Here is a 24,521-nt window from a genome sequence, read left to right on the forward strand (position 1 = left end):
GGAGACAGTCTCTGTACGCAGCTGGCAACGCTGAGCTCAGGTAAGGTTTAAAAAACAAAAAAAAGAGAACTTTTTACCTGACTCAGAGACAGAGGGGTCTCAGATCTTCCTCTGGTCTCAGTTCTCAGCGCGCCTTGCTAATGTTCCTTCTCGTTCCCTTTGGGGTTGGGGAACTGGGCAGCCTGGAGGGTTGAGTGGCCCCCAGTGCTCTAGGTCCCGCACTTAGGCTTTTATCTTGCACGTCGCATGGTAGGCTGTGGTGTGGCAGCCATTTTTGCACACACTTGTGCATATTCTGCTGCCCTCTATAGGCAGTTGGTGTGCGCAGCATGTGCTTGGATTTTGGGCACGCTTTTTATGCTCTCAAACTTTTTTTACGCACTTAACTTAGCACACAGGTTGTGCGTGTGCCTTGCCTCACCCTTTTTTAGGCATTTAATTTTTGAGTGCTGGTAAGCAAGAAGCCTAAGCATCTTCCTATTTGTGTTGCCTGTCATATTAGGGCTTCTCAGCTTGACCTGGCTTTTAACCTGTGTCAGCGCTACTCAGACGCTCAGGGAGAGTTGTATTCCTCCGATTTTGCTAAGCCTGGCTCTTCCCATTCTTATGATGAGTTGGTCACTGCCTTGACTAGGGGGATGCCAGATCTAGGTTATCCCTTGACTGGCTCCTCGGTGGGACCAACTCCAGTTCCTTCTGGGTTTCGTCTTGACCCAGCTGCTTTTTCTTGGGTGGAATTTTTTCAAGTCTTACAAGCCTTTCTTCAGGCGCAGTCCTCTGCTTTCCCCATCCTCAGCCAGTGGCTCCTCCCTCTTCCAGCCCTATGCTTAAGCACTGGGGTTTGCCTCTGTTCCCTGCAGTGTTCCCAACAGAAATCTGGATATCACTGATGAGGTTGATCCTGATTCCCCGGAAGATGGGGAAACTCCTCCAGGGCTTCAACCGTATCGAACTGTGTTGAGGTTCTTTCAGAGAGATGAACCGCCAACCCTGATTTCTCAGACCTTGAAACATCTGGGTGGTGTTTGTTTGGATGCTATGTCAGAGCCAAAGAAGAAGAATCCCATTTTGGTTTCCTTTCGTAAAGCCTCTTGCTTTTTCCCGGTGATGGATGCCATCCAGGAATTGATCTGGAATGGGATGCCCCAGAGGCAAAATTTAAAGGGGGTCAGACATTGGAAGGCCTGTACCCCCTAGATCTGACTGTGAGAAAGCATTTGAGTTTTCACAAAGTGGATTCTCTGGTATGTGTCGTGTCTAAGCGGACGACTATCCCCGTAGAGGGAGGAGTGGCCTTGAAGGATATACACAATAGGATTGAGGCTATTCTTAAGCAAGCCTTTGAGATGGTGGTGATGAATTTAGTTTCCTAGCGTGTAGCAGATGGACTCAGGACATGGGTATAGTGTACTCCTGATAGCAGTTGGAGACTGATCAGATTTCAATCTGACGTCAGCCCTAGTACATATACCCCTGCAGGAAGTGCAGCTCTTCAGTATTTTCCATCTCTATAGTAGTTAGGGATTCTATACACGCTCACACAGCGTTAGAGTAATTTTACCGAAGAAATCTTACCTCTACAGACGAGCCCCGCTCTCCTGCAGTGGCACCCATTGGGTCCCTCCCCCAGTTGAGATTTCCCGATGTGATTTCCGCGATCCCTCGGAGGTAAGCCTCGGTCCGGCGCCCGACCCTCGGCAGGGACCTAGCCCCCGACATCAGGTGATGCTGAGAGGCAGCGTGTGTAACCTCAAGCACGGCGGTGAAGGTATTTTCCATTTCCCCCCGCAGCCGGAGACCGCCCGGAACGAGACCGGGAAGCGCAGAGACCAGGTAAGGTAGAAATCTATTTAAAAGTCTCCGGTCTCCGAAGCTCAAGGAGCCACACAGGTCACCAGCCAGGACCAGTGCCACCGGGTCGATCTGCCCTAGCAGGGCTAGACCCCGGTCAGATCCGAGGGTCCTCCCACGTGGAGACCCTCCGAGATGGTCGCCATATTGTCCGCATGGTCGCCGTCACCATTTTGCTCTGTTCACCGCCCTGTCCTTGGGCGCACAACGTCGAGCGCCCAAGTACCGTGCGCACAAGCGACACGCATAGCCACGCGCTTACTGTGCCGGGCGCATAACTTCAACCTGTGCGCACAACAGCACGCACCAAACCTACGCGCACAATTTCGACACACACCGGAGCGCATAACTGTATTTTACGCACACAAGCAATGGCACCACCGGAAAATAAACTCAAGCTCAGGGCCTTTGCCAAGCATGCCACATTAGAGCTGCACAGCATGAGGAGGCCACGGCCCTGTGTATACAGTGCTAAGAGGCCCTAGGGGATCCAACTCATGGCCCTCCCCAGCCGGTACCGGACTCCAGCATCTCGAGTAGGACGCTGGACCTAGCATTGCACAGCGGGACCCCCCCTCAAACGGGGCTTCCCAGGGACACTGCACCCCTTAGTCTAGACCCAGCATCTATCTCCTGGGTGGAATTCTTCAAAGGTCTGCATACCTTCGTCCACATGCAACCGGGGCCTCCTATAATACTGCCACAGGCTCCACCAGAGGACCTCAACATGTCGGGACCCTCTATGCCCAGGGAAGTTATCCCACCGCCCAGAAGCCCTACCTTCGGGGACACGGACTACTCAGATGAGGATTCAGAACCCCTGGAGAAAGGGGAACTCCCTTCGGGGACAGAGCCCCACTGAACCATGAGATGCTTCTTCACCAAGGACGAGCTTCCAGACCTGGTCACACAAAGCTTAAAAGAGCTTGCTATCCTGGGCACAAATGCCTCGGGGGAACCTAAGACGAACCCACTATTAGAGGGACTCCGTCAGACCTCCTGCCATTTCCCACTATTACAAGCCGACCAGCAACTAATTGACCTGGAATAGGATGCCCCAGAAACTACATTCAAAGGGGGCCTGGCTGTGGCAGCCATGTACCCTCTGGACCCAGCCGCCAAAGATCTCCTGGCATGTCCGAAAGTGGATGCCATGGTCTGCGTGGTCTCTAAGCACACTACTATCCCAGTGGAGGGAGGAGCAGCACTCAAGGATGCTCAAGACAGACATCTGGAATCTATCCTCAAACAGTCCTTTGACGTCTCCGAAATGTCTTTACAGATCGCGGCCTGCTGTGCTGTGGTGACACACGCCTGCTTAGCACAGATCAGGAACAACACTCCTGGGGAGGCCCTGGAACAAGCTGTGTCATTCCTCGCGGACGCTGCTTCTGATCTGGTACACACAGCAACTAGAAGTGTCATCTGCCGTGGCAGCCAGAAGACAAATCTGGCTCCGAAACTGGTGGGCAATGCATCCTCCAAAACGAGACTCACAAGGATGCCTTTCAAGGGAAAATTCCTGTTCGGAAGCGAACTAGAGAAACTAGCCAACAAATGGGGCGAGTCCCCACTGCTGCGGCTACCGGAGGACAGGAATAAGAGAAACCAGCGATCCTTCCCCCGAACCTCCAGGGGCAGAGGATCACAGCGCTTCAACCCATTTAGAAGCACATATCAAGTGGCCCGCCCCGCAGGCCGGAGCCAGTCCTTTCGGAACAAGCAAAACAAAAGGGGAGCCAGCTCTGGCTCAGGCCCCAGCCGCACCCCACAATGAAAATCAGCTGACCCATCCAAAGGAAGAAGCCATAGGGGACAGACTTGCCCTATTCTACCAAAGATGGGTCGAGATAACTTCGGACAAGTGGGTCCTATCCATCATTCGAGAGGGATATTACCTGGATTTCCACCACCTCCCTCTGGACAAGTTTGTGGAATCTCCCTGACACGACCCTTACAAGAGGATGGCAGTGGAAGCTACACTGACCAGATTGCTAGCCTTAGAGGCTATAACATCGGTGCCTCTACAACAAATAAATACTGCACATTATTCCATCTATTTTATCATCCCCAAGAAAGAAGGAACGTTCAGACCCATCCTGGATCTCAAGGCGGTCAACTGTCACCTGAAGATTCCTCGCTTCCGCATGGAAACTCTACACTTGGTAATAAGGGCGATACAACCGGGAGAATTCCTTACATCCCTGGATCTGTCGGAAGCCTACCTAACATTCCGATCCATCAAGAACATCAGCGTTTTCTACGCTCGATCCTGGACAGTCACTACCAGTTCCGAGCACTACCTTTCAGGTTAGCCACTGCACCCCGGACGTTCACCAAGATCATAGTGGTGGCAGAAACACTGAGGAAGGAATACTTGGGAGTCCGGTTCTACACCAAACAAGACAAGCTCATCCTGACACCAACAAGATCATCAAAACCGATGACCCAGTTACGAACCCTGTTGAGTGAACTTCGCTCCACAACATGGGATTACCTAAAAGTCCTCTGCCTCATGGCATCCACATTGGAAGTAGTGCCATGGGCACAAGCTCACATGAGACCCCTACAATGCTCACTACTATCACGATGGAATCCACTATCCCAGAACTACACCGTACGTCTTCAGCTCCCGGAAAGAGTTTGGCCCAACTATGATGGTGGCTACAAGAAGCCTATCTGAGCCAGGCAACAAGACTATCCTCACTAACCTGGATCCTACTCACCACGGGGATGGGGAGCACACTGCCAGGAACTAATCGCCCAAGGGCAATGGAACGAAGAAGAGTCGGGATGGAACATCAATCGTCTAGAAGCCCGGGCAGTCAAACAAGCCTGCCTAAGGTTCGTTCACAGACTCTGAGACAAAGCGATCAGAATAATGTCGGACAACGTCACAACAGTGGCCTACATCAACCATCAGGGAGGAACCAGAAGCCAACAGGTGTCTCTGGAAATAGACCTCCTAATGTCATGGACGGAAGTGAATCTTCAAGAGATCTCGGCCGTCCACATCGCCGGGAAAGACCAGGAGAATGGAGGCTGTCAACCACAGCATTCCAATTGATAGTAAACTGTTGGGGAACATCAACCATGGACCTCCTGGCAAACCGGTCCAATGCCCAAGTACCCAGTTTCTTCAGCCGCATGTGGGAACCCCAGTCCCAGGGTATCGATACCCTGGTACAGACTGGCCACAGGACACTCTGTTATACGCCTTCCCGCCGTGGCCCCTATTGTGCGCAATCATCCACAAAATAGAACACCACAGGGGGCCAGGACTTCTAGTGGCCCCGGACTGGCCAAGAAGACCGTGGTACGCGGACATGCAAAGACTGTTGATAGGGAGCCCCCTGCCGCTACCTCCACACAGAGACCTGCTCGAACAGGGACCGATCCTCCATGAGGATCCAGCTCGATTCTCTCTTACGTTCTGGCCATTGAGAGGACTCGCCTAAGGAAGAGCGGATACTCGGGGCAATAATTGACACCCTACTCAGAGCACACAAGTACTCCACATCCCTAACATACATAAGAATTTGGAGAGTATTCGAAGCCTGGTGCGAGGACCGCGACGACATACCACGCTCAGTCAAAATTCCTGCAATTTTGGAATTCCTGCAGAACAGCCTACAAAAGGGGTTGTCTCTCAACTCCATCAAGGTACAGGTGGCCGCATTGTCATGCTACGGAACCAAGAGCGAGAGCAGCAGCATAGCCTCTCATCCGGATGTCTCCCGTTTTCTGAAAGGAGTCAAGCAGATCCAACCACCCCTGAAGTGGCCGGTGCCTCTTTGGAACCTCAACCTGGTCCTAGATTTCCTAGCAGGAACCTCCTTCAGACCTCTCCACGGCCTGTCTCTCCTGCTGGCAGTCTGTTCGGCTCGTCGTATATCCGAGCTACAAGCACTGTCCTGCTGAGAACCGTTCCTCAGACTCAACCCGGGAACCATCCAGTTACGCACAGTTCCGTCGTTCCTCCCCAAAGTGGTGTCTCACTTCCATCTCAACCAAACCATCTCGCTACCATCGCCAGATGAGCATAAGAATTTGGAAGAGGCTCGAAGTCTGCGCCATCTCAATGTCAGCAGGCTCCTAGTCCGATACCTGGAAAGGTCGGAATCCGTACGAAAAACGGACCATCTATTCGTCCTTCACAGCGGGAAGAAGCAAGGGAAAGCGGCCTCGTGAGCAACCATAGCCCGCTGGATCAAAGTCATCAAGGCGGCCTACGTAGAAGCAGGCAAGCCACTGCCTTTACAAACCAAGGCTCATTCTACTAGAGCCCAGGCAGTGTCCTGGGTGGAAACCAAGATGCTGTCACCCACCGAGATCTGCAGGGCAGCGACATGGTCCTCCATCCACACCTTCTCCAGGTTTTACCGCCTGGATGTTTAGGCTCGGAGGACACAGCATTTACAAAGGCAGTACTAAGTGGGTCACTGGCAGCTTACTACCCGGTTCGGGAGTAGCTTTTATACATCCCATTGGTCCTGAGTCCATCTGCTACACGCTAGGAAATGGAGAAATTACTTACCTGATAATTTCGTTTTCCTTAGTGTAGACAGATGGACTCAGCATCCCACCCACGGCTGCCGTTACTCATGGAATCCTCGGGGGACATCCCCGGGAGCGAGTGATTCACGGGTAAGCCATGCTTCCTTCATCTAGGACACCCATCCTACCGGGTGTCGATGTTTCTCGGTTGAGGGCACTGGCGGTCTCCAGCTATAGCCAATTCAGCCAGTTCAAATTAAGTTAACCAAGTTATAAAGTTAATCAAGTTATTCAAATTATTCAGTCATACATATATCCCAATGCTTTTCGAGGAGAATACTGAAGAGCTGCACTTCCTGCAGGGGTATATGTACTAGGGCTGACATCAGATTGAAATCTGATCAGTCTCCAACTGCTATCAGGAGTACACTATACCCATTTGTCCTGAGTCCATCTGTCTACACTAAGGAAAACGAAATTATCAGGTAAGTAATTTCTCCAATTGCCTCCTGTTGCGCCCTAGTGGCCAGATCTTGTCTGCTTCTCTCTCAGGAGGTTGAGTCTATAGGGAATTCCAGAGCAGTTACGGAGCCTACTGCCACCTTGTTAGCAGACGCAAGGTGTGATTTGGTCTGGACCTCGGCCATAGGAGTGACTTCGGTGATTGTGGCCAGGTATCAACTCCGGTTGCGAAATTAGTCAGCTGACACAGCTTCCAAGATGCGCTTTAAAGGCTCATTCTTGTTTGAGAGCGAGTTGGAGAAAGTGGCCAGTAGGTAGAGCGAGACTCTGGTGCCTCGGTTGCTGGAGGATAAGAAACATTTACGGCGTCCCTTTGGTATGAGGGGTTGTTTACGGGGTTCTAGGTGTTTTCATCCCTACAGAGGGACAACCTTTCAGTGGACTCAGTCTTTCAGTAGGTCTCTGTCTTTTCGTCTCCTGCAGCTCGAGAGGAGCGGGCTTGGGTGGTGGACATTTCGGGAAATAGACCAGCTGATGGAATGGGCGGAAGGTTATCTGCAGATGATCTCGGCCTCTCACATTGCAGGGAAAGACAATGTAAGAGCGGACTTTCTCAGCAGGGAGAGTCTGGACCCAGGAAAGTGGGTATTGTCAGCCAAGGCGTTTCAGCCGATTGTGAATCACTGGGTCCTTCCTTTCCTAGACCTGCTGGCAACTTCTCAAAATGCAAAGTTTCCTCACTTCTACAGTCACAGGAAAGATCCATGGTCCCTGGGAATAGACGCTGTCATACAGGTCTGGCCGGAAGACAGATTGCTTTATGCCTTTCTTCCATGGCCCTTGCTGGGCAGGATAATTCGCAAGATTGAAGGCCACAGGGGACTAGTACTCCTGGTGGTGCCAGACTGGCCCTTGCATCCGTGGTATGCGGATTTGCGACAACTCCTAGTGGAGGGCCCCCTTCGTGTTCCGCTGCACATGGATCTGCTTCAGCATGGACTGGTTCTTCACTAGGATCCGACTCTATTCTCTTATGGCTTGGCTCTTGAGAGGGCTTGCCTGTTAAAGCATGGTTATTCCTCTGCGGTGATTGCCACTTTACTCCACGCTCAAAAGTTCTCCACTTCCTTGGCTTATGTGCGGGTTTGGAGAGTTTTTGAGGCGAGGGGTGTTTCTCCTCATGCAGTTAAGATCCCTCTCATTCTGGATTTTTTACAGGATGGATTGAATAAAGGCTTGACCCTTAATTCCTTGTAGGTGCAGGTCATGGCTCTTGCCTGTTTCAGAGGCCTGGTGAATGGTGTTTCCTTGTCTCATCCTGATGCGGCCCGTTTTTTTGAAGGGAGAAAAGCACCGTAGGCCTACCTTGAGGGTACTGGTTCCATTGTGGAGTCTGAATTTGGTGATGGACATTTTGGTGGGCCCTACATTCCGACCACTGCATAGCGTTTCCTTATGGTTGTTGAATTTTGAAAGCTGTGTTCATTGTGGCTATATGTTCTGCGTGTTGTATTTCTGAGCTGCAGGCCTTGTCTTACTGGGAGCCGTTTCTTTGGGTGACTCCAGGGATGTTATAGCTGTGTACTGTTCTGTCCTTCTTACCCAGGATACTCTTGGACTTTCATTTAAATCAGTCTATCTTTTCCCCATCCCTGGATAAGGTCAGGGATGCGGAGGAGTTTCACCTTTTGCGCTCCTTGGATGTTAAGCATCTTGTCATGCGGTATCTGGAGGTCTGAGTTTTTTCAAAAGACGGATCGCCTGTTTGTTCTCCATGGTGGGAATAAGCAGGGTGCTCCAGCTTTGTGAGCTACCGTAGCTCATTGGATTAAGGAGCCTGTCATGGCCGTGTATGTGGATGTTGGAAAGCCATTGCCTACTCATGTTAAGGCAGCATCATGGGCAGAAGTTAGTCTGTTCTCTCCCATCAATATCTGCTGAGCTGTGACACAGTCCTCCCTACACACTTTTCCAGGTTTTATCATCTGGATGTGCAGGCCCGGGAGGATGCAGCCTTTGCACATGCGGTGTTGACTGGACTGTGGGCAGCCTCCCACCCTACTCAGGAGTAGCTTTGGTACATCCCTCTGGTCCATCTGTCTACATGCTAGGAAATGGAGAAATTACCTAACTGATGATTTTGTTTTCCTTAGTGTAGACAGATGGACTCAGTTTCCTGACCTCTGCTGCCGCATGAGTGTTGTCCTGTGGGACTCTGGGTCCCAAGGGATTAATGGTAAGTGTTCATCCAGTCCCTAGCTTGGGGTACCTAGAATCTTATGCGAGTTCAGTGTTTATTGTTGGTTGAGTAGAATTCTGGTTATCTGTTTTTAATCATGTTTTTAACTGAGTTGGGTTGGGGGTTTTTTGGGTTTTTTTTTTTTTTTTTTTTGCTAGTCTGTCCACAGTTGCTTTTGAAGAGAATACTGGCAGGCTGGGGTCATTGCAGGGTTATAAGTACTATGGCATTAGCTTGCTCCGTCTCCATCTGCTGGCAGGGGAGCATAAACCCACTGGTCCTGAGTCCATCTGTCTACACTAAGGAAAACAAAATTTTCAGGTAAGTGATTTCTCCATTTAGGATGCATGAATTATTTACCTTGGTCTTAAGTAAATGTTGGTAAATTAAACTGTGTGAATTTTAAGGTACACTGTCAGGGAAAGAAACATTTTCAAAAGAAGTATCATGATATTGTAATATGTTGGGGGTTTTTTCTTTTTTAATCTTTATAGTTAGTGCCTTGCATTTTTTGGCTAGCTTGCTATAGCAACATTAAAGCAACACCCAGGCTATTACTGGCAGCTAGGACTGTTTCTGGAAACAAAATCTTAAACTTTTTGCCCAAAATAAAGGGCAGTAATCACGTTTTTCTGAGAAAGACTGTCTTCATATCCAGACAGGGGTGGGAGGGGAGAGTGGCTATCTGTGTGGAAATTAGGTATGGACTTGGATGATAGAAGTTTGTATTACTTGTCAGTTCAGGACACAGAGGACATCTTAATTTTTGGGGGAAATTGCAGGCAGACAGACTACATTAGTAAGAGGTAGCACCATTTGTTGTTTTCTTGTCCATTGGCTTTGTTTAACAATATTTAACAGCCATGATGGCTCAGATACTGAACACATGGAGTGAGGTGTGTTTGTTTGATTTGCAGGAGTATGTTTTGGCACATACTGAATTGCCCACTACCTTAGAAGCAGCAGAAGCAGCTATTAAAAAGCAAGAGGACTTCATGACTACAATGGATGCCAGTGAAGAAAAGATTAATGCTGTTGTGGAAACGGGTAGAAGACTAGACAATGATGGCAACGTAAATTCTGACAAGATCCAAGAAAAAGTGGACTCCATTGATAACCGGTAATTTTTTTCCTGCAATTGGATGTTTTACCTCCAAGTTGCAGAAATGCAGTACATGCAAGTGATACTTATACAGTTGACAGTATTGATTTATAGATGGTGATAGTATCCCATACTCTGGCACATACCCCTTTTGGCACTTGGTTGGGTGCGTGTTGGTCTTGCTTGTATTCAGGAACAACATGTAGCTAGGGATTCACCCATGTGTGAGGACTACCATCCTGCTTATCCAAGGAGAAAGCAGAGTTGCTTACCTGTAACAGGTGTTTTCCTAGGACAGCAGGATGTTAGTCCTCACGAAACCTACCCACCACCCCGCAGAGTTAGATTTCTCCTATGTTAGTTTTATTTTTTTGTAATTCTATGTTATGAGACTGAAGGGGGACCCTGCGTGACTCATAACATAGCACACTGAGCATTCTCATGCTGGGAATGCTCAGTGTGCCAATCAAAAGTTTCTAGAAACTTTGACATAAGTTTTCTGTGCCAGGCTCCATTTGATATCACCCATATGTGAGGACTAACATCCTGCTGACCTAGGAGAACCCCTGTTATAGGTAAGCAACTCTGCTTTCCCTTGCAAGGGGACTTGAATTTTCTCCCAAGAGTGTTCAGAATGCAAGGAGCAGGAGAAAATGATTTTAAAACTGATTTTGCTAAAAGGCTACTTGTAGCTTTTTTAGGCATGTTTCATGAGTGCACAGTGCCCATTGCTGTGCCCACAAGCATTTATTAAGAGCCCTTTCCTTGGATAGATTTGGTAGGAATGTCTTACTGCAGTGTCAAAACATTTTCTTAATGTTTGTGAAATCCCTATATGGTGAGAGCCCTTGATAGATATGCTGTGAGCCATGCTATCTGGCAGGAGCGGGCGGGCGGGCCTGGAGCGTAATACATAAGACAACTAAAAATGTGCCATTACCTATGTTATTTATTTATTTATTTATTTATTAACTTTTATTTACCGACATTCGTGAAACACATCATGCCGGTTTACATAGAACTCAATTGGGAAATACAGTATAACAATATAACAGTATAACATTGAAACAATAGGATGTTACTAAAACGAGAAGCAACAAACAGAAAAACCAAAAGCAAAATACAGCAAAATAATTAAATGTTAAATGTTATGCTAAATGAATGCACTTGTTTATACTGTTATCAAGTTAAGAACATTTTAATTCCTGTTCTCATAAAGCTAAAATGGCTGAGCATAAAATTAGTTTCTTATAGTAAGAGGATTGAAACTTCACTTGTGTATCAGAGTGATCACTGTGGCACCAGGACTGGTGTTTAAAACAGCAAAAGTAAAGGGATGTCTTAGACACAGATATAATGTACAATATGTATGTATGTCAGCTGAGGGCTGTCTTGTTGCTATCTCTGCTGTTTCAGTGGCTCTCTAAATTTCTGAATACCTACATTTTTAATCTGATGCTAATTTGCTGCTCTGAAAACAAGCTTATTCGTAAAATTCACATTCGCTGTATGCTGGCGACACGTGAGATTTGGAAATTTGAGATGCTGAAAGCTAATTTTGGGGCTGGGGGTTGTGTGTAATATTTGACCTGATCATCCTTGTTGGTCACGTCTCTAATGCTCATGCAATTAAATTTCAAGTGAGATGGAATAAAAACTGTTTCAGTGACTTTTATACTTTAACACAGAAAAAGAGAAGCATTGAAAGATCCAGAAAAAGCAAAACATTTTGGTTTATTTACACATACTCTTATGATGTATATACTTGTCTCTAAGGACAAGCAAGGACATATTCAGCCATATTATGAGACTGAATACCTACCTCTGTACATATGTTCCTGATTTATGGTTCCCAGTTACATTTAATTGAGTTTATGAAAGTTCTCTTTAATAGTTTTCCTGTATACTTGTGTTAATGTATTCTGCCCCTGAGGCGACTGTTTTAATGTATTTCCGCCCTGGAGGTGACTGTTCAGTTCCTTGTAAACCGGTGCGATATGTATTCTTTACAGGAACATCGGTATATAAAAATTAAAAATAAATAAATATAAGTGAATGATAACATCGTATAGCACCAACATGGAACACAATCTCCCTGTGCCAACAGCCTGCTGGCACTAACCTTTAAAATGAAGATAGAGCAGCTTCTAAACCAGATGATGGGGAAATCAATAATCGCTTAGAAGCTCATGGTTTGGAATGATGTATCTTTGAAGGATACTAAGAGAACATAGAATTTGAGGCATCCCAGTAGAGAGGTTGTAATAAATGATAAAGTGGACCAGATGCCTTCAAGTAAAGAGCAGACAGGAGAAAGATGCCAAGTTACCCCTGTTAACTGAAAAGCAGGTTGTTCATACAAACAAACAAAAATTATTTGAAATGTCTGTATACAAATGCTAGAAGCCTAAAAAAATAAGATGGGGAAGTTAGTGTATAGCACTGAATGAAGAGGTTGATATAACTGGCATCTCAGAGACCTGGTGGAAGCAGGAGAACCAATAGGACACTATGATACCAGGGTAGAAATTATATCAAAATGATAGAATGGATAAAATTGGTGGAGGGGTGGTACTATATATTAAAAAGTGCATTGAATCAAACAGGATAAAAGTTTTTCAGGAAACAAAATACAATGTTCTATCTTTATGGATAGAAATTTCAGATGAAAATGGGAATTAAATAGCAGTGTGTGGGGGGGAGGGGGTGATGCCATCTACCTGGCCAGAATGAACACACAGACAATGAAATGCTAAAAGAAGTTAAGGAAGCTAACAGAATCAGCAGCACAGTAATAATGGTTGATTTCAATTACCCCAGTATTGACTGGGTGAATGTCCATCAGGGCATGCTAGAGAGGTAAAATTCCTAGATGAAATAAATAGCTGCTTTATGTAGCAACTGATACAAGAACCAACAAGAGGGGAAACTATTTTAGACCTAGTTGTAGTGGAACACAGGATTTGGTGCAAGAGGTAATAGTGTTGGAGCCACTTGGCAATAGTGATCACAAACAATTTGACTTAATAACTGGAAGGAGGACACTAAAGAAATCTACTGTGACAGCATTTCTTTCAGAAGGGCGACTATAATAAAATGAGGAAAATAGGTCAAAACTTAAAGAAGCAGCTGCAAAAGTTGTTTACATCAGGCTTGGACATTGTTTTCAAAGATCTTGGAAGCCCAGACTAGATGTATTCCACATATTAGAAAAGGTGGAAGGAAGGCTAGATGACTATCAGCATTGTTAAAAGGTGAGGTGAGAGGGGCTATCCTAGCTAAAAGAACATCTTTAAAGAAATGAAAAAGAGAACCGAATGAAGGAAACAGCATAAGCACTGGCAAGTTAGATGCAAAGAATTGATAAGGAAAGCAAAGAGTATTTGTAAAGAAGCTTGCCATGGAAGCAAAAACTCATAATAAAATTTTTCAGGTACTTTCGAAGTAAAAAGCCTGCGAAGGAATCAGTTGAACCATTAGATGATCAAAGGGTAAAAGGGGCACTTAAGGATGACAAAGACTTAGCAGAGACTAAATTAATTCTTTCCATCTATCGTCACTGAGGAAGATGTAAGAGAGATACCCATGCCATAAATGATATTCAAAGGTAATGATTCAGCAAAAAAAAACAACCAAAAAACTGTTCTGTATATAGGAGAGCTTATATTTAAAAAAAGAAATTCTCCTCCCTGTTGGACAATGAAAGGAGGAATACAGACAGATTAATACCTAAAAAGAAAAGATAAGTCTCCTAAAGAGCCATAGTCATGATTCACAAAACTCTCATGCTGACCATAAGAGAAAAGCGGAGAGTCCCCTTCACTGCTTTCAACTTCTAAGAAATACCATATAGAATCTCCACTGGCACAAAATAAAATAGCACCATCCACTTCCAGCACAAACATCTTGATATTGAAGACAGTGGGATCATTAACACCATCCACATTGGCTTTTTCAATGCCAAAAGTTATGGCGCCAATAATACTCTTCAGCATGGAGAGGCTGTTACTAAACCTGCTATTAAAAATCATTCTCAGAGGAGAGTGGATTAAAGAGGGCAAAATGGCGTCCTTAGCAGAGTCATGTCTTAGCTGTTGTCCGTTACCTTGATTTCCTGGCTTTCTTGAGCAATATGCCTCCTAAAGGAAAAGTGAAGGTTTTTCCCTCAATTCCTACTCACCTTGAAGAACAACTGCTGATTACATCGTATATGACTCCTGCAATGGGGAGAATATCCTTGTTGTTGGAACTTGTGAAGGAGCGCAGCTCTCACCAGGTGATAAGGCTGACCCCAGCCAGTGCAGAAGCTTGGCCGCTTGAGCTAGTTGGCATTCCAGAATGGTGAGGTCATAGATATAACACTGAAGGGGAACCGCGAAGCAGCAAGTGAGGAAACACAAGGATTGTCAACTTTGCTCGGGACAATTGGAGGTGAAATGGAAGAAGGGGAAATCCCCCCCAAGGATGGAGCCATACCGGACCATGCTCCGATTCTTCCCCAAGGACAAATTACCAGCCCTCGTGTCCCAAACTATGCAGACACTGGGTCTCCCAGGCACGGAACCTACATCGGAACCGAAAAAGAATCCCATGTTGGTGTACCTCCGTAAAGCCCCATGCTATTTTCCTATGTTGGAGCCCATCAAGGAACTGATTGACCTGGAATGGAATGCTCCAGAGGCCAGTTTTAAAGGGGGATGGGCACTAGAAGCCCTATACCCGCTGGAACCCACAGCCAAGGAACTTCTACGCTTCCCTAAAGTGGGCGCTATAATCTGTGCTATCTCAAAATGCACCATGCCCAGAGAAGCGATGGAACCTGCGGTCTCCTTTCTCACTGATGCTACCGCAGACCTCGTGCACATATCATCCAGGGGTGTCGCCACTGCAGTGGCGGCCAGAAGACAATTATAGCTCCGAAATTGGTTGGCTGATGCAACTTCAAAAGCGAACCTACAAAAATGCCTTTTAAAGGATCTCTCCTGTTCGGGAGCGAACTGGAGAAGTTAGCCAATAAATGGGGCAAATCACCAGTACCCCGATTACCTGAAGACAGGAACAAAAGAACATATCAGCGCTCTTCCCCGAGAAGAACCAAGGGTAGAGGGATTGTGGTGTTTTAAACCTTACAAGAACACCCAGTCCCAAGCACCTCATTCTACAAGAAGGTCTCAGTCCTTTCGGAATAGGCACATTAAGAGAGGAGCAAGCTCAGGGGCAGGCTCCAGCCGTACCCCACAATGAGAAGACGCAGACCCATCCACAGGAAGAAGACAGGGGGAAGACTTACCCTCTTCTAACAAAGATGGGTCGAGGTAACATCAGACAAGTGGGTCCTAACTATCATTCGAGAGGGGTACTCCCTGATATTCCAAAGCATCCCCCCAGACAAATTTGACATCACCATGCCACTCCCACTCCAAGAGACTGGTGGAAACCACACTAGCAAGACTACTCAGCCTGAAGGCAATAGCTCTGGTGCCCAAGTCTCAACAAAATATTGGCCACTATTCCATCTATTTTATCGTTCCCAAGAAAGAAGGAACATTCTGGCCCATCCTGGACCTCAAGGCCGTCAACCGTTACCTGAAAGTACCACACTTCCACATGGAAACCCTGCGCTCCGTTATAATGGCAGTACAACCGGGAGAATTCTTAACCTCCCTGGACCTATCCAAAGCCTACCTTCACATCTCAGTCCATCAGGACCACCAGCGCTTCCTGTGCTTTGCGATACTGGGCAGTCATTACCAATTTCGAGCACTACCCTTCGGACTAGCTACCGCTCCCAGAACCTTCACCAAAATTATGGTGGTGGTAGTGGCGGTACTGAGGAAAGGAGCCTTGGTACATCCTTACTTGGACGATTGGCTGATCAGAGCAAAGTCTCCGGAGGAGAGTCGTCACGCGACCACCAGAGTCAAGAACCTACTACAAGAGCTCGGGTGGGTTGTGAACACAACCAAGAGCTGCCCACAGCCCTCCCAGTCACTAGAATACCTGGGAGTCCTGTTCTATACCAAGCACAACAAGGTCTACCTTCCCCCTCCAAGAAGAAGGAAACTGATGGGTCAATTGCAAAACCTATTGAACTCAGCTCACCCCAAGGTATGGGACTACCTTAAAGTCCTCGGCCTCATGACATCAACTCTGGAAGTTCCGTGGGCAAGGCCCATATGCGACCACTACAACGTTCCCTACTTTCACAATGGAATCCAGTGTCCCAGAACTACTCAATTCGCCTCCAGCTACTGACAGGAATTTGGCATTAGCTTCAATGGTGGCAACAGGAAGAACACCTAAGCAGAGGCGTAAACCTATCCCCACCGAACTGGATCTTGCTCAACACGGACGCGAGTCTGCGAGGGTGGGGAGCCCACTGTCAGGAACTAACAGCCTAGGGACAATGGAACAAAGAAGAGGCGGAATGGAACATAAACTACCTGGAAGCTTGAGTGATCAGACTAGCCTGCCTGCGATTCAGCCACAGACTCCAAGGCGAGTCTGTCAGTCATGTCGGACAACACAACAACTGTGGCCTACATCAACCGCCAGGGAGGAACCAAGAGCCAGCAGGTGTCTCTGGAAATAGACCCTCTCATGGAGTGGGCAGAAACAAACCTGCAAGGGATTTCAGCCTCTCACATCGCGGGAAAAACAACATCTCAGCGGATTATCTCAGCAGAGAGCCTAGATCCAGGGGAATGGTCGCTGGCAGACACAGCCTTCCAGCTGATAGTGAATCGATGGGGTTCCCCAGCCATGGACCTTCTAGCAACTTGTCACAATGCCCAAGTCCCCAGAATTTTCAGCCACAGGCGAGAACCACAATCTCATAGAATCAACGCTCTCGTCCAGAAATGGCCAGAGGAAGACCTCCTGTATGCCTTCGCAACCTAGCCGCTACTGGGCAGGGTCATTCACAAGATAGCACCACAGGGGACTAGTCCTACTAGTTGCCCCGGATTGGCCAAGAAGACTATGGTATGCGGACATGCGAAGACTATTGGTGGGGAATCATCTGCGTCTACCGCCATACAGGGACCTTGTTCAGCAGGGACCAATCTCCCACGAAGACCCGGTTAGATTCTCTCTTACGGTATGGCCCTTGAGAGGACTAACCTAAAGCGCGGCTACTCAAAAGCCGTGATTGACACCCTGTTCTGAGTACGCAAGTTCGCCACATCTCTGTCTTACATACGGATCTGGAGAGTATTTGAAGCCTGGTGTGAAGACCGCGCCCTCCTTCTGAGGGCAGCCAAGATTCCCACTGTCCTAGAATTCCTACAGGACGGCATGCAAAAGGGGTTGTCTCTCAACTCCCTCAAGGTTCAAGTCGCAGCACTGGCCTGTTTCAGGTCCAAAGTGGACAGCATCAGACTATCAGCTCATCCTGATGTGTCTCGCTTCCTGAAAGGAGTCAAACAACTCCGGCCACCTCTAAAGTGGCCAGTGCCTCTATGGAACCTCAACCTAGTACTAGACTTCCTAGCAGGGGTGTCCTTCAGACCAACAAGTGGCCTGTGTTTACGCCTTTTGACTTTAAAGACAGCATTCTTGATTGCAATATGCTCAGCTCGGCGCATCTCCGAACTTCAAGCATCATCCTGTCGAGAGCCGTTCCTCAGGTTCACCACAGGCACCATACAGCTGTGTACGGTACCATCCTTCCTTCCGAAAGTGGTTTCCCAGTTCCATATGAACCAGACCATATCCTTACCATCACCAGATGAACACAGGGATTCAGAAGACTCACGCCTCCTTTGCCACTTGAATGTCGGCAGAATCGTAGTCCGATACCTGAAGAGATCTGAATCTTGTGCAAAACTGATCACCTGTTCGTTCTGCATAATAGGAAGAAACAAGGGGAAGCGGCATCGCGGGCGACCATAGCCCACTGGATCAAAGAAGTAATTAATGTAGCCTGCATAGAGGCAGGAAAACCACTACCTCTACAGGTCAAGGCGCATGCTACAAGGGCCCAGGCAGTTTCCTGGGCTGAAACCATGCTGCTTTCACCAGCCGAGATCTGTCAGGCGGCGACATGGTCCTCCCTTCACACCTTCTCCAGGTTCTGCCGCCTGAATGTCCAGGCCAGGGAGGGATACAGCCTTCGCAAGGGCAGAACTAAGTGGGCCATGGGCAGCCTCCCACCCAGTAGGGAAGTAGCTTTTGTACATCCCATTGGTCCTGAGTCCATCTGGCTACACACTAGGAAATGGAGAAATTACTTACCTGATAATTTCGTTTTCCTTAGTGTAGACAGATGGACGCAGCATCCCGCCCAAGGCTGCTCCAGAAATAGAGAACCTCGGATATCAAATCTCGAGACTGTATGGGTAAGCCACGGCCTACCTCTATTTTAAGACACCCACAGTTACCTAGGTGTCGGCATTTATTGTTTCAGTGCACCGGCGGTCTCCAGTCCCAAAAAGGTCTTATATATATATATATAATCAGTTGAACCAGTTCCAGGTTAATCAGGTATACTCAAGTGTAATCAAGTATTAAGCAACATATATCCACACTGGCTTTTCGAAGAGAACACTGAAGAGCTAAGCATGCTGTACTGGTATATGTAGGCTGACATCAGCAGATGGGTGACGGAGTCAGATTTCAAAGCTATCAGGAGAGCACAATATCCATTGGTCCTGAGTCCATCTGTCTACACTAAGGAAAACGAAATTATCAGGTGAGTAATTTCTCCATTGGAGACACTCTCCCTATGTCTTCCCCTTGCATGGAACAGCCTCAACTTTTTTGCTTGTTATCTTTCACCAATTAAGCCAGCTGTAGTGACTCTGGAGGCATTGTGGGAGCTAACAGCTGAGCTCGGACATGCAGTAAAAGACTGTAATAGAAAACTGACTTGTTAGCTAACAGTCTGGACTCAGTTTTTAAGAATCATGAAGAAGTTTTACAGGGTATACAATCTTCTATTCAAAGTGTGGCATCTGATATCAAGAAATCCAAGATTTCAACGTAGCTACAATTAAAGATAGTATTTGTCTATCTAGAAGAATTGAATTGTTAGAAAATTGGAATTTCAAGCTAGTGAATTTCCTAAGTTAATGGAACTGTCCTATATTGCCTTAAAAACTAGGTCCTTTCAATTAATATAGTTTTCTTTGTGCCAACTATGGTCTATAAAGACTATCATTTACTAGGCCAACCTTTGGGCTCAGCAGAATTATTTAATCTTACTAACATTTTAGAGCAGTGTGGAACTGAAGTGATAGAACATAGTACATTATTAGTATCTTTTGTAATAAAGCTGATATTAGTAAACCCATGAGATTTTATTTTAAGGACTTGAATTCCTTATTTCATGGTCAGTTAGTTAGAATGTTTCCTGATATTTCAAAAATAACGCAAGAGAGAAGAAGAGGGTTTCTGGTTATGAGAAAGGAAACTGTTTGCATCAGTGCCTCTCTTCTTTTATGGTATCCCTATAAATGTATTGTTAAATTGAATGACTGCTATATTTTCTTCTTCCTGAACAGCTAAGAGCCTTTTTAGATGCCAGGAAACAGCTGTCTGCCCTATACGCTCCCAGTTAGTGAGGACTAGATATAGCTTATCTGTAGTTCAGTCAGGTTAAGCTTTTTCTTGATAAAGTTGTACTTTGTTTTTCCTTATCTCCTTGGATTCAGATCTCCTCGCTTTTTCTTTTTATTTGTTATGAGATTTTTAGGCCACCATTTAATTATATATATATAGTCCTATGGATTGTAATTTTCAATTTTTCATTGCTTTTAGAACCTGATATGCTTCCTGAACAATGTTTTTTTTCTGCTTTGTTTGATTGAAACTTGTAGTTTAAAAATAAATATCATTTTCCACCAATCTTGGTATTAGTCAGGTGTTTCTTCAGTGGCACTTCAGCCTGCTGCATCTGAATGCTACAACTTCATACAAAAATTATGATTGTAGTTTAAAATAATAAAGAAGATCCCATCTACTACTTCTTCACTAATTATAGAGCCAGTGTTATAAAAATTTTCAACTGTGCTACGTTCACAGTCTCCTGTTCTCAGCAGATAAGTATAACAAAGCAGACACACAAGTTGGTGTTGTCTGTCATCCTTCTGTCTTGGCTCAGAAAGTTCTTTGAGTGTATTCTGGGCATGTACTGAAATTTCTATATTTCTGTTGCACTCCTTCTCTCTCTAATTTCATCCACTTCATGAACAATTGAACTCTCATCTCTCCTCTCGCATCATCCACAACCCTCTAAAAATAAGAACATAAGAAATTGCCATGCTGGGTCAGACCATCAAGCCCAGCATCCTGTTTCCAACAGAGGCCAAAACCACGCCACAAGAACCTGGCAATTACCCAAACACTAAGAAGATCCCATGCTACTGAAGCAATTAATAGCAGTGGCTATTCCCTAAGTAAAATTGATTAATAGCCATTAATGGACTTCTCCTCCAAGAACATATCCAAACCTTTTTTGAACCCAGCTACACTAACTGCACTAACCACATCCTCTGGCAACAAATTCCAGAGCTTTATTGTGCGTTGAGTGAAAAAGAATTCTCTCCGAATAGTCTTAAATGTGCTACTTGCTAACTTCATGGAGTGCCCCCTAGTCCTTCTATTATTCGAAAGTGTAAATAACAGAGTCACATCTACTCGTTCAAGACCTCTCATGATCTTAAAGACCTCTATCATATCCCCCCTCAGCCGTCTCTTCTCCAAGCTGAACAGCCCAAACCTCTTCAGCCTTTCCTCATAGGGGAGCTGTTCCATCCCCTTTATCATTTTGGTTGCCCTTCTCTGTACCTTCTCCATCGCAACGATATCTTTTTGAGATGCGGCGACCAGAATTGTACATAGTATTCAAGGTGCGGTCTCACCATGGAGCGATACAGAGGAAAGGCAACAGATGGAAAGGCAACAGCGCAGAAAAATTGGCAGGACTGAGAGGACTAGGCAAGGTGAGCTAGATGAGCAGAGTCTGGAGGAAGATAGGAACAAAAGCGCAGGATCAGGAACATGGCAACACACTGCAGAAAGCAGAAGGACCTGTTGCTGAGGCAAGGGCTGGAGGGGAATGTGGCTGGGGCTTAAATATCCAGCCGTGCTGACATCATCAAGGGGTGCTTCTAGAGAGTTTTCCGGCATGGGACCTTAATAACAGGGAAAGGTGCATGCGCTTAGGGGGAGATGCGGCACGACAGTGGAGGCTTTGATGGTGGCGTCAGTACCACAAGTGAATTCCAGCGATGTCTTGGGTCTAGTGCTACAGTGGGTAAGGACGGGTGGTTGTTTGCCTCTCCGTGACTTGCCGAAACATTACAATACCTCCCTGGTAAGCCCCCTCCCCAGGCCTCTAGTCTTAGGCTTCCAGGGAAGGCGTTGATGGCCAACGCTTACCATCTGGGGGGCTTGGAAACTAGATGCAAGTTTAAGAGGTTCCCAGGCGTCTTTAGCTTTGAAAGAGCATGAAAGGGCATCAGCCTGCTGGTCATTTGTTGCCTGGAAACCTGGCACATAAGTCCTTTGATCCTTCTGTTGAGCGAGGACAGTTTCTACCCCAATGGTAGCGGCTTCTATTTCCAAGACGAAGGGCTTTGAAGAATCTGGGTGGAGGAGCGGTGATCTCATAGGAGCTCTGTTTTGAGAGTTCTAGATGACTGACTGGCTTTGGTCTCCATTGTGGACATCGATTGGACCCTGCCTCTAAGGGGCAACTCCCCTTGCAGTAGATTGCATGGACAGTCACCAGATCTATGAGGCGGCAGGGTCTGGGGCTGTGGCTTGCCACATACATCGGTGACGACTGCGTACTGAAGTGGGGGACCCAGCAGATCAGGCAAAATTGTCCGAAACGGTGTGACCAGTGGCAGAATCTGAGAGGCACAGTACTCTTTGCAGGAGGGGCCCCAATGGGCAATTTGCAAAGTACCCCAATCCATAGCAGGTTGGTGGAGCTGAAGCCAGGGCAACCCAAGAATGACAGAGTTGACTGCTCTAGGTAGGACAAAGAACTTGATATTTTCTTTGTGAAGGCCAGTCTCAAAGCTAAGAGATAAGGTGTCTGTGGTCAAGCAGCCGGGCTGAGGCTTATTGCAGACTGAGGAAGTGGTACAAGCTGTAGTCAAGGTGGTGGTCGGCAAGTTATATTGACGAACCAATGACTTCTGAATAAAATTGCCACCGCTTCTATTAAGGCCTCTGTTTGAATGGTGGTCTCCCCGAAGGTGAGGCAGACAAGTACTACTGACTGCAGGAAGGAGACAGGTTGCTCTAGGACTACCTCTCCAATCAAACCTAGGTTGGAAAATGTTTTCGTCTTCTCAAGGCAGTGGCTGGCAAAATGCCGCTGTGCTACATAGTATAGACAGAGGTTATGCTTCTCCATCTATGCTCTTCTTCATTTGAGAGCCGGACTTGTCCTTGGAGGAAGTCCACAAGTAATTTTAATTGCTCCTGCTGTAGTTGCACCTGGAGTTCCAACCCAGCTATGGTCTGACTAGGAGGTTCATCTGCCGAGCTCATGGCCTTAGCAACCTGTGATGATTATGAGTCTTTGTACTGTGACATAGTTGACGCAGGCAAACCTGCTAGGCTCATGCTGAAAACCGATGGAGGTGGCCCGGCAAGGACTAAGCTTGGCTAGGGCTTCACCTATATTAGCCCCATTCCCCGTGGGTTGAGCCTTTGGGTTCCAAGGGCTGGCAGGACTTAGGGTCTCACAGGGGATATAGAGAAAGAGACTGGCAAAGGTCAAAGGTAGGCGGCAGGCAAGGAAGTAGTCTGAGTCCATAGCAGAGGTCAAAAGCCAGGTGGCAGCCAAAAGTGGCCCACATCTGAAGCAGAGGTCTGTACTGGGCATGCAGGAGAGGGACCAGGGACAGAGGATGACTGAAGACAGGTCTGGGCTGAATGAGGCAAGGCAGGCAGGAGGGCTGGAGCAAGACAGGATCAAGAACACAGCAACACGAGTTGCAGAAAGCAGGAAGACCTGTTGTTGAGGCGAGGGCTGGGAGTGTAGCTGGAGCTTAGATACCCAGCCATGCTGATGTCATCAAGGGGTGCTTCTGGAGAGTTTCCTATCATAGAGCCTTGATAACAGGAAGGTGCTCTTGCCTAGGGGGAGGTGTGGTGCGATGTTGGAGGCTTGCAATGGTAGCGTCAGTGCAGTGAGTGAATTCCGGCGGAATCTTGTGGTCCGGTGCAGTGGGTAAAGACAACTGTTCATGGGTCTCACCACAACCTGCCGAAATGTTACACCCACATGATTTAATGGTAGAATCTGTGTTGGAAAAAAGCCCAAAAGCCCAAAACACATTTCAATACCCCTGCAGGTAAGAACCCAATATTCCTTGACTCAGGTAAGAGAATGTTCCAGGGGGCCATACTACAATCTAGTATAGAGGCCCACTAGTTGCAGATGATACAATACCTCTTCAACCTACAAATGCTCACAGATCATGCAAATAACGTTCAGTACAAGATCTCAAACAATTCACAAAAGTCATAAATGATACAGAAGACCACAAAACATATCACACATTCCAACTATGATTTTTTAAACACATCATCTCGAATTTTGGCTTTAGATATAATAATGAGAAGATAAGCATGGCTATGGGCATCTGGACTCAGGGAGTAAATCCCTGAAAGACTAGCAGATACACCAAGTGTACAGGTGATAAATTATTCAGAGAAAAGATTAAGAATCAGAGCACTGCTTGCCAGTCATCATTTGCACAAAATGTATACTTCATAGAGAAAGTATCATTAGGATACATACAGAAGACCTTATTCACAGAGAAGAAGATACAACTTATATTGGTATTTATAGGCAACAACCAATAGTACTATAGCAGCCACAACAGCAACAGTTACCACAAGTCAAGGCAAAGAGATAGTGGATGATAGCAACAAAAACAGATGCAGCAAACTCCACATTGGCTAGTGTCTGGTTTTTGACCCACAGAAGAGACAGCTGAGGCGGGATATGATAGAGATCTTTAAGATCGTGAGAGGTCTTGAACGAGTAGATGTGAATCAGTTATTTACATTTTCGGATAATAGGACTGGGGGGCATCAAGTAACACATTTAAGACTAGTCGGAGAAAATTCTTTTTCACTCAACGCACAATAAAGCTCTGGAATTTGTTGCCAGAGGATGTGGTTAGTGCAGTTAGTGTAGCTGGGTTCAAAAAAGGTTTGGATAAGTTCTTGAAGGAGAAGTTCATTAACGGCTATTAATCAATTTTACTTAGGGAATAGCCACTGCTATTAATTGCACCAGTAGCATGGGATCTTCTTAGTGTTTGGGTAATTGCCAGGTTCTTGTGGCCTGGTTTGGCCTCTGTTGGAAACAGGATGCTGGGCTTGATGGACACTTGGTCT

General features: G+C 46.6%; 1 protein-coding gene across 3 annotated transcripts in view; it reads left to right on the forward strand.

Annotated features, from left to right (window-relative positions):
• Positions 1 to 24,521, forward strand: part of SPTBN1 (spectrin beta, non-erythrocytic 1) — a 724,701-nt gene that overhangs the window by 470,844 nt on the left and 229,336 nt on the right. For all 3 annotated transcript variants that reach the window (XM_029593444.1, XM_029593446.1, XM_029593445.1), the window contains one exon: positions 9,967 to 10,169. In XM_029593444.1, coding sequence (XP_029449304.1) covers positions 9,967 to 10,169 — 203 coding nt within the window. The remainder of the gene's footprint in view (positions 1 to 9,966; positions 10,170 to 24,521) is intronic.

Source organism: Rhinatrema bivittatum, chromosome 3 (assembly GCF_901001135.1).
Source record: "Rhinatrema bivittatum chromosome 3, aRhiBiv1.1, whole genome shotgun sequence".
In the NCBI taxonomy this organism is placed as follows: domain Eukaryota; kingdom Metazoa; phylum Chordata; class Amphibia; order Gymnophiona; family Rhinatrematidae; genus Rhinatrema; species Rhinatrema bivittatum.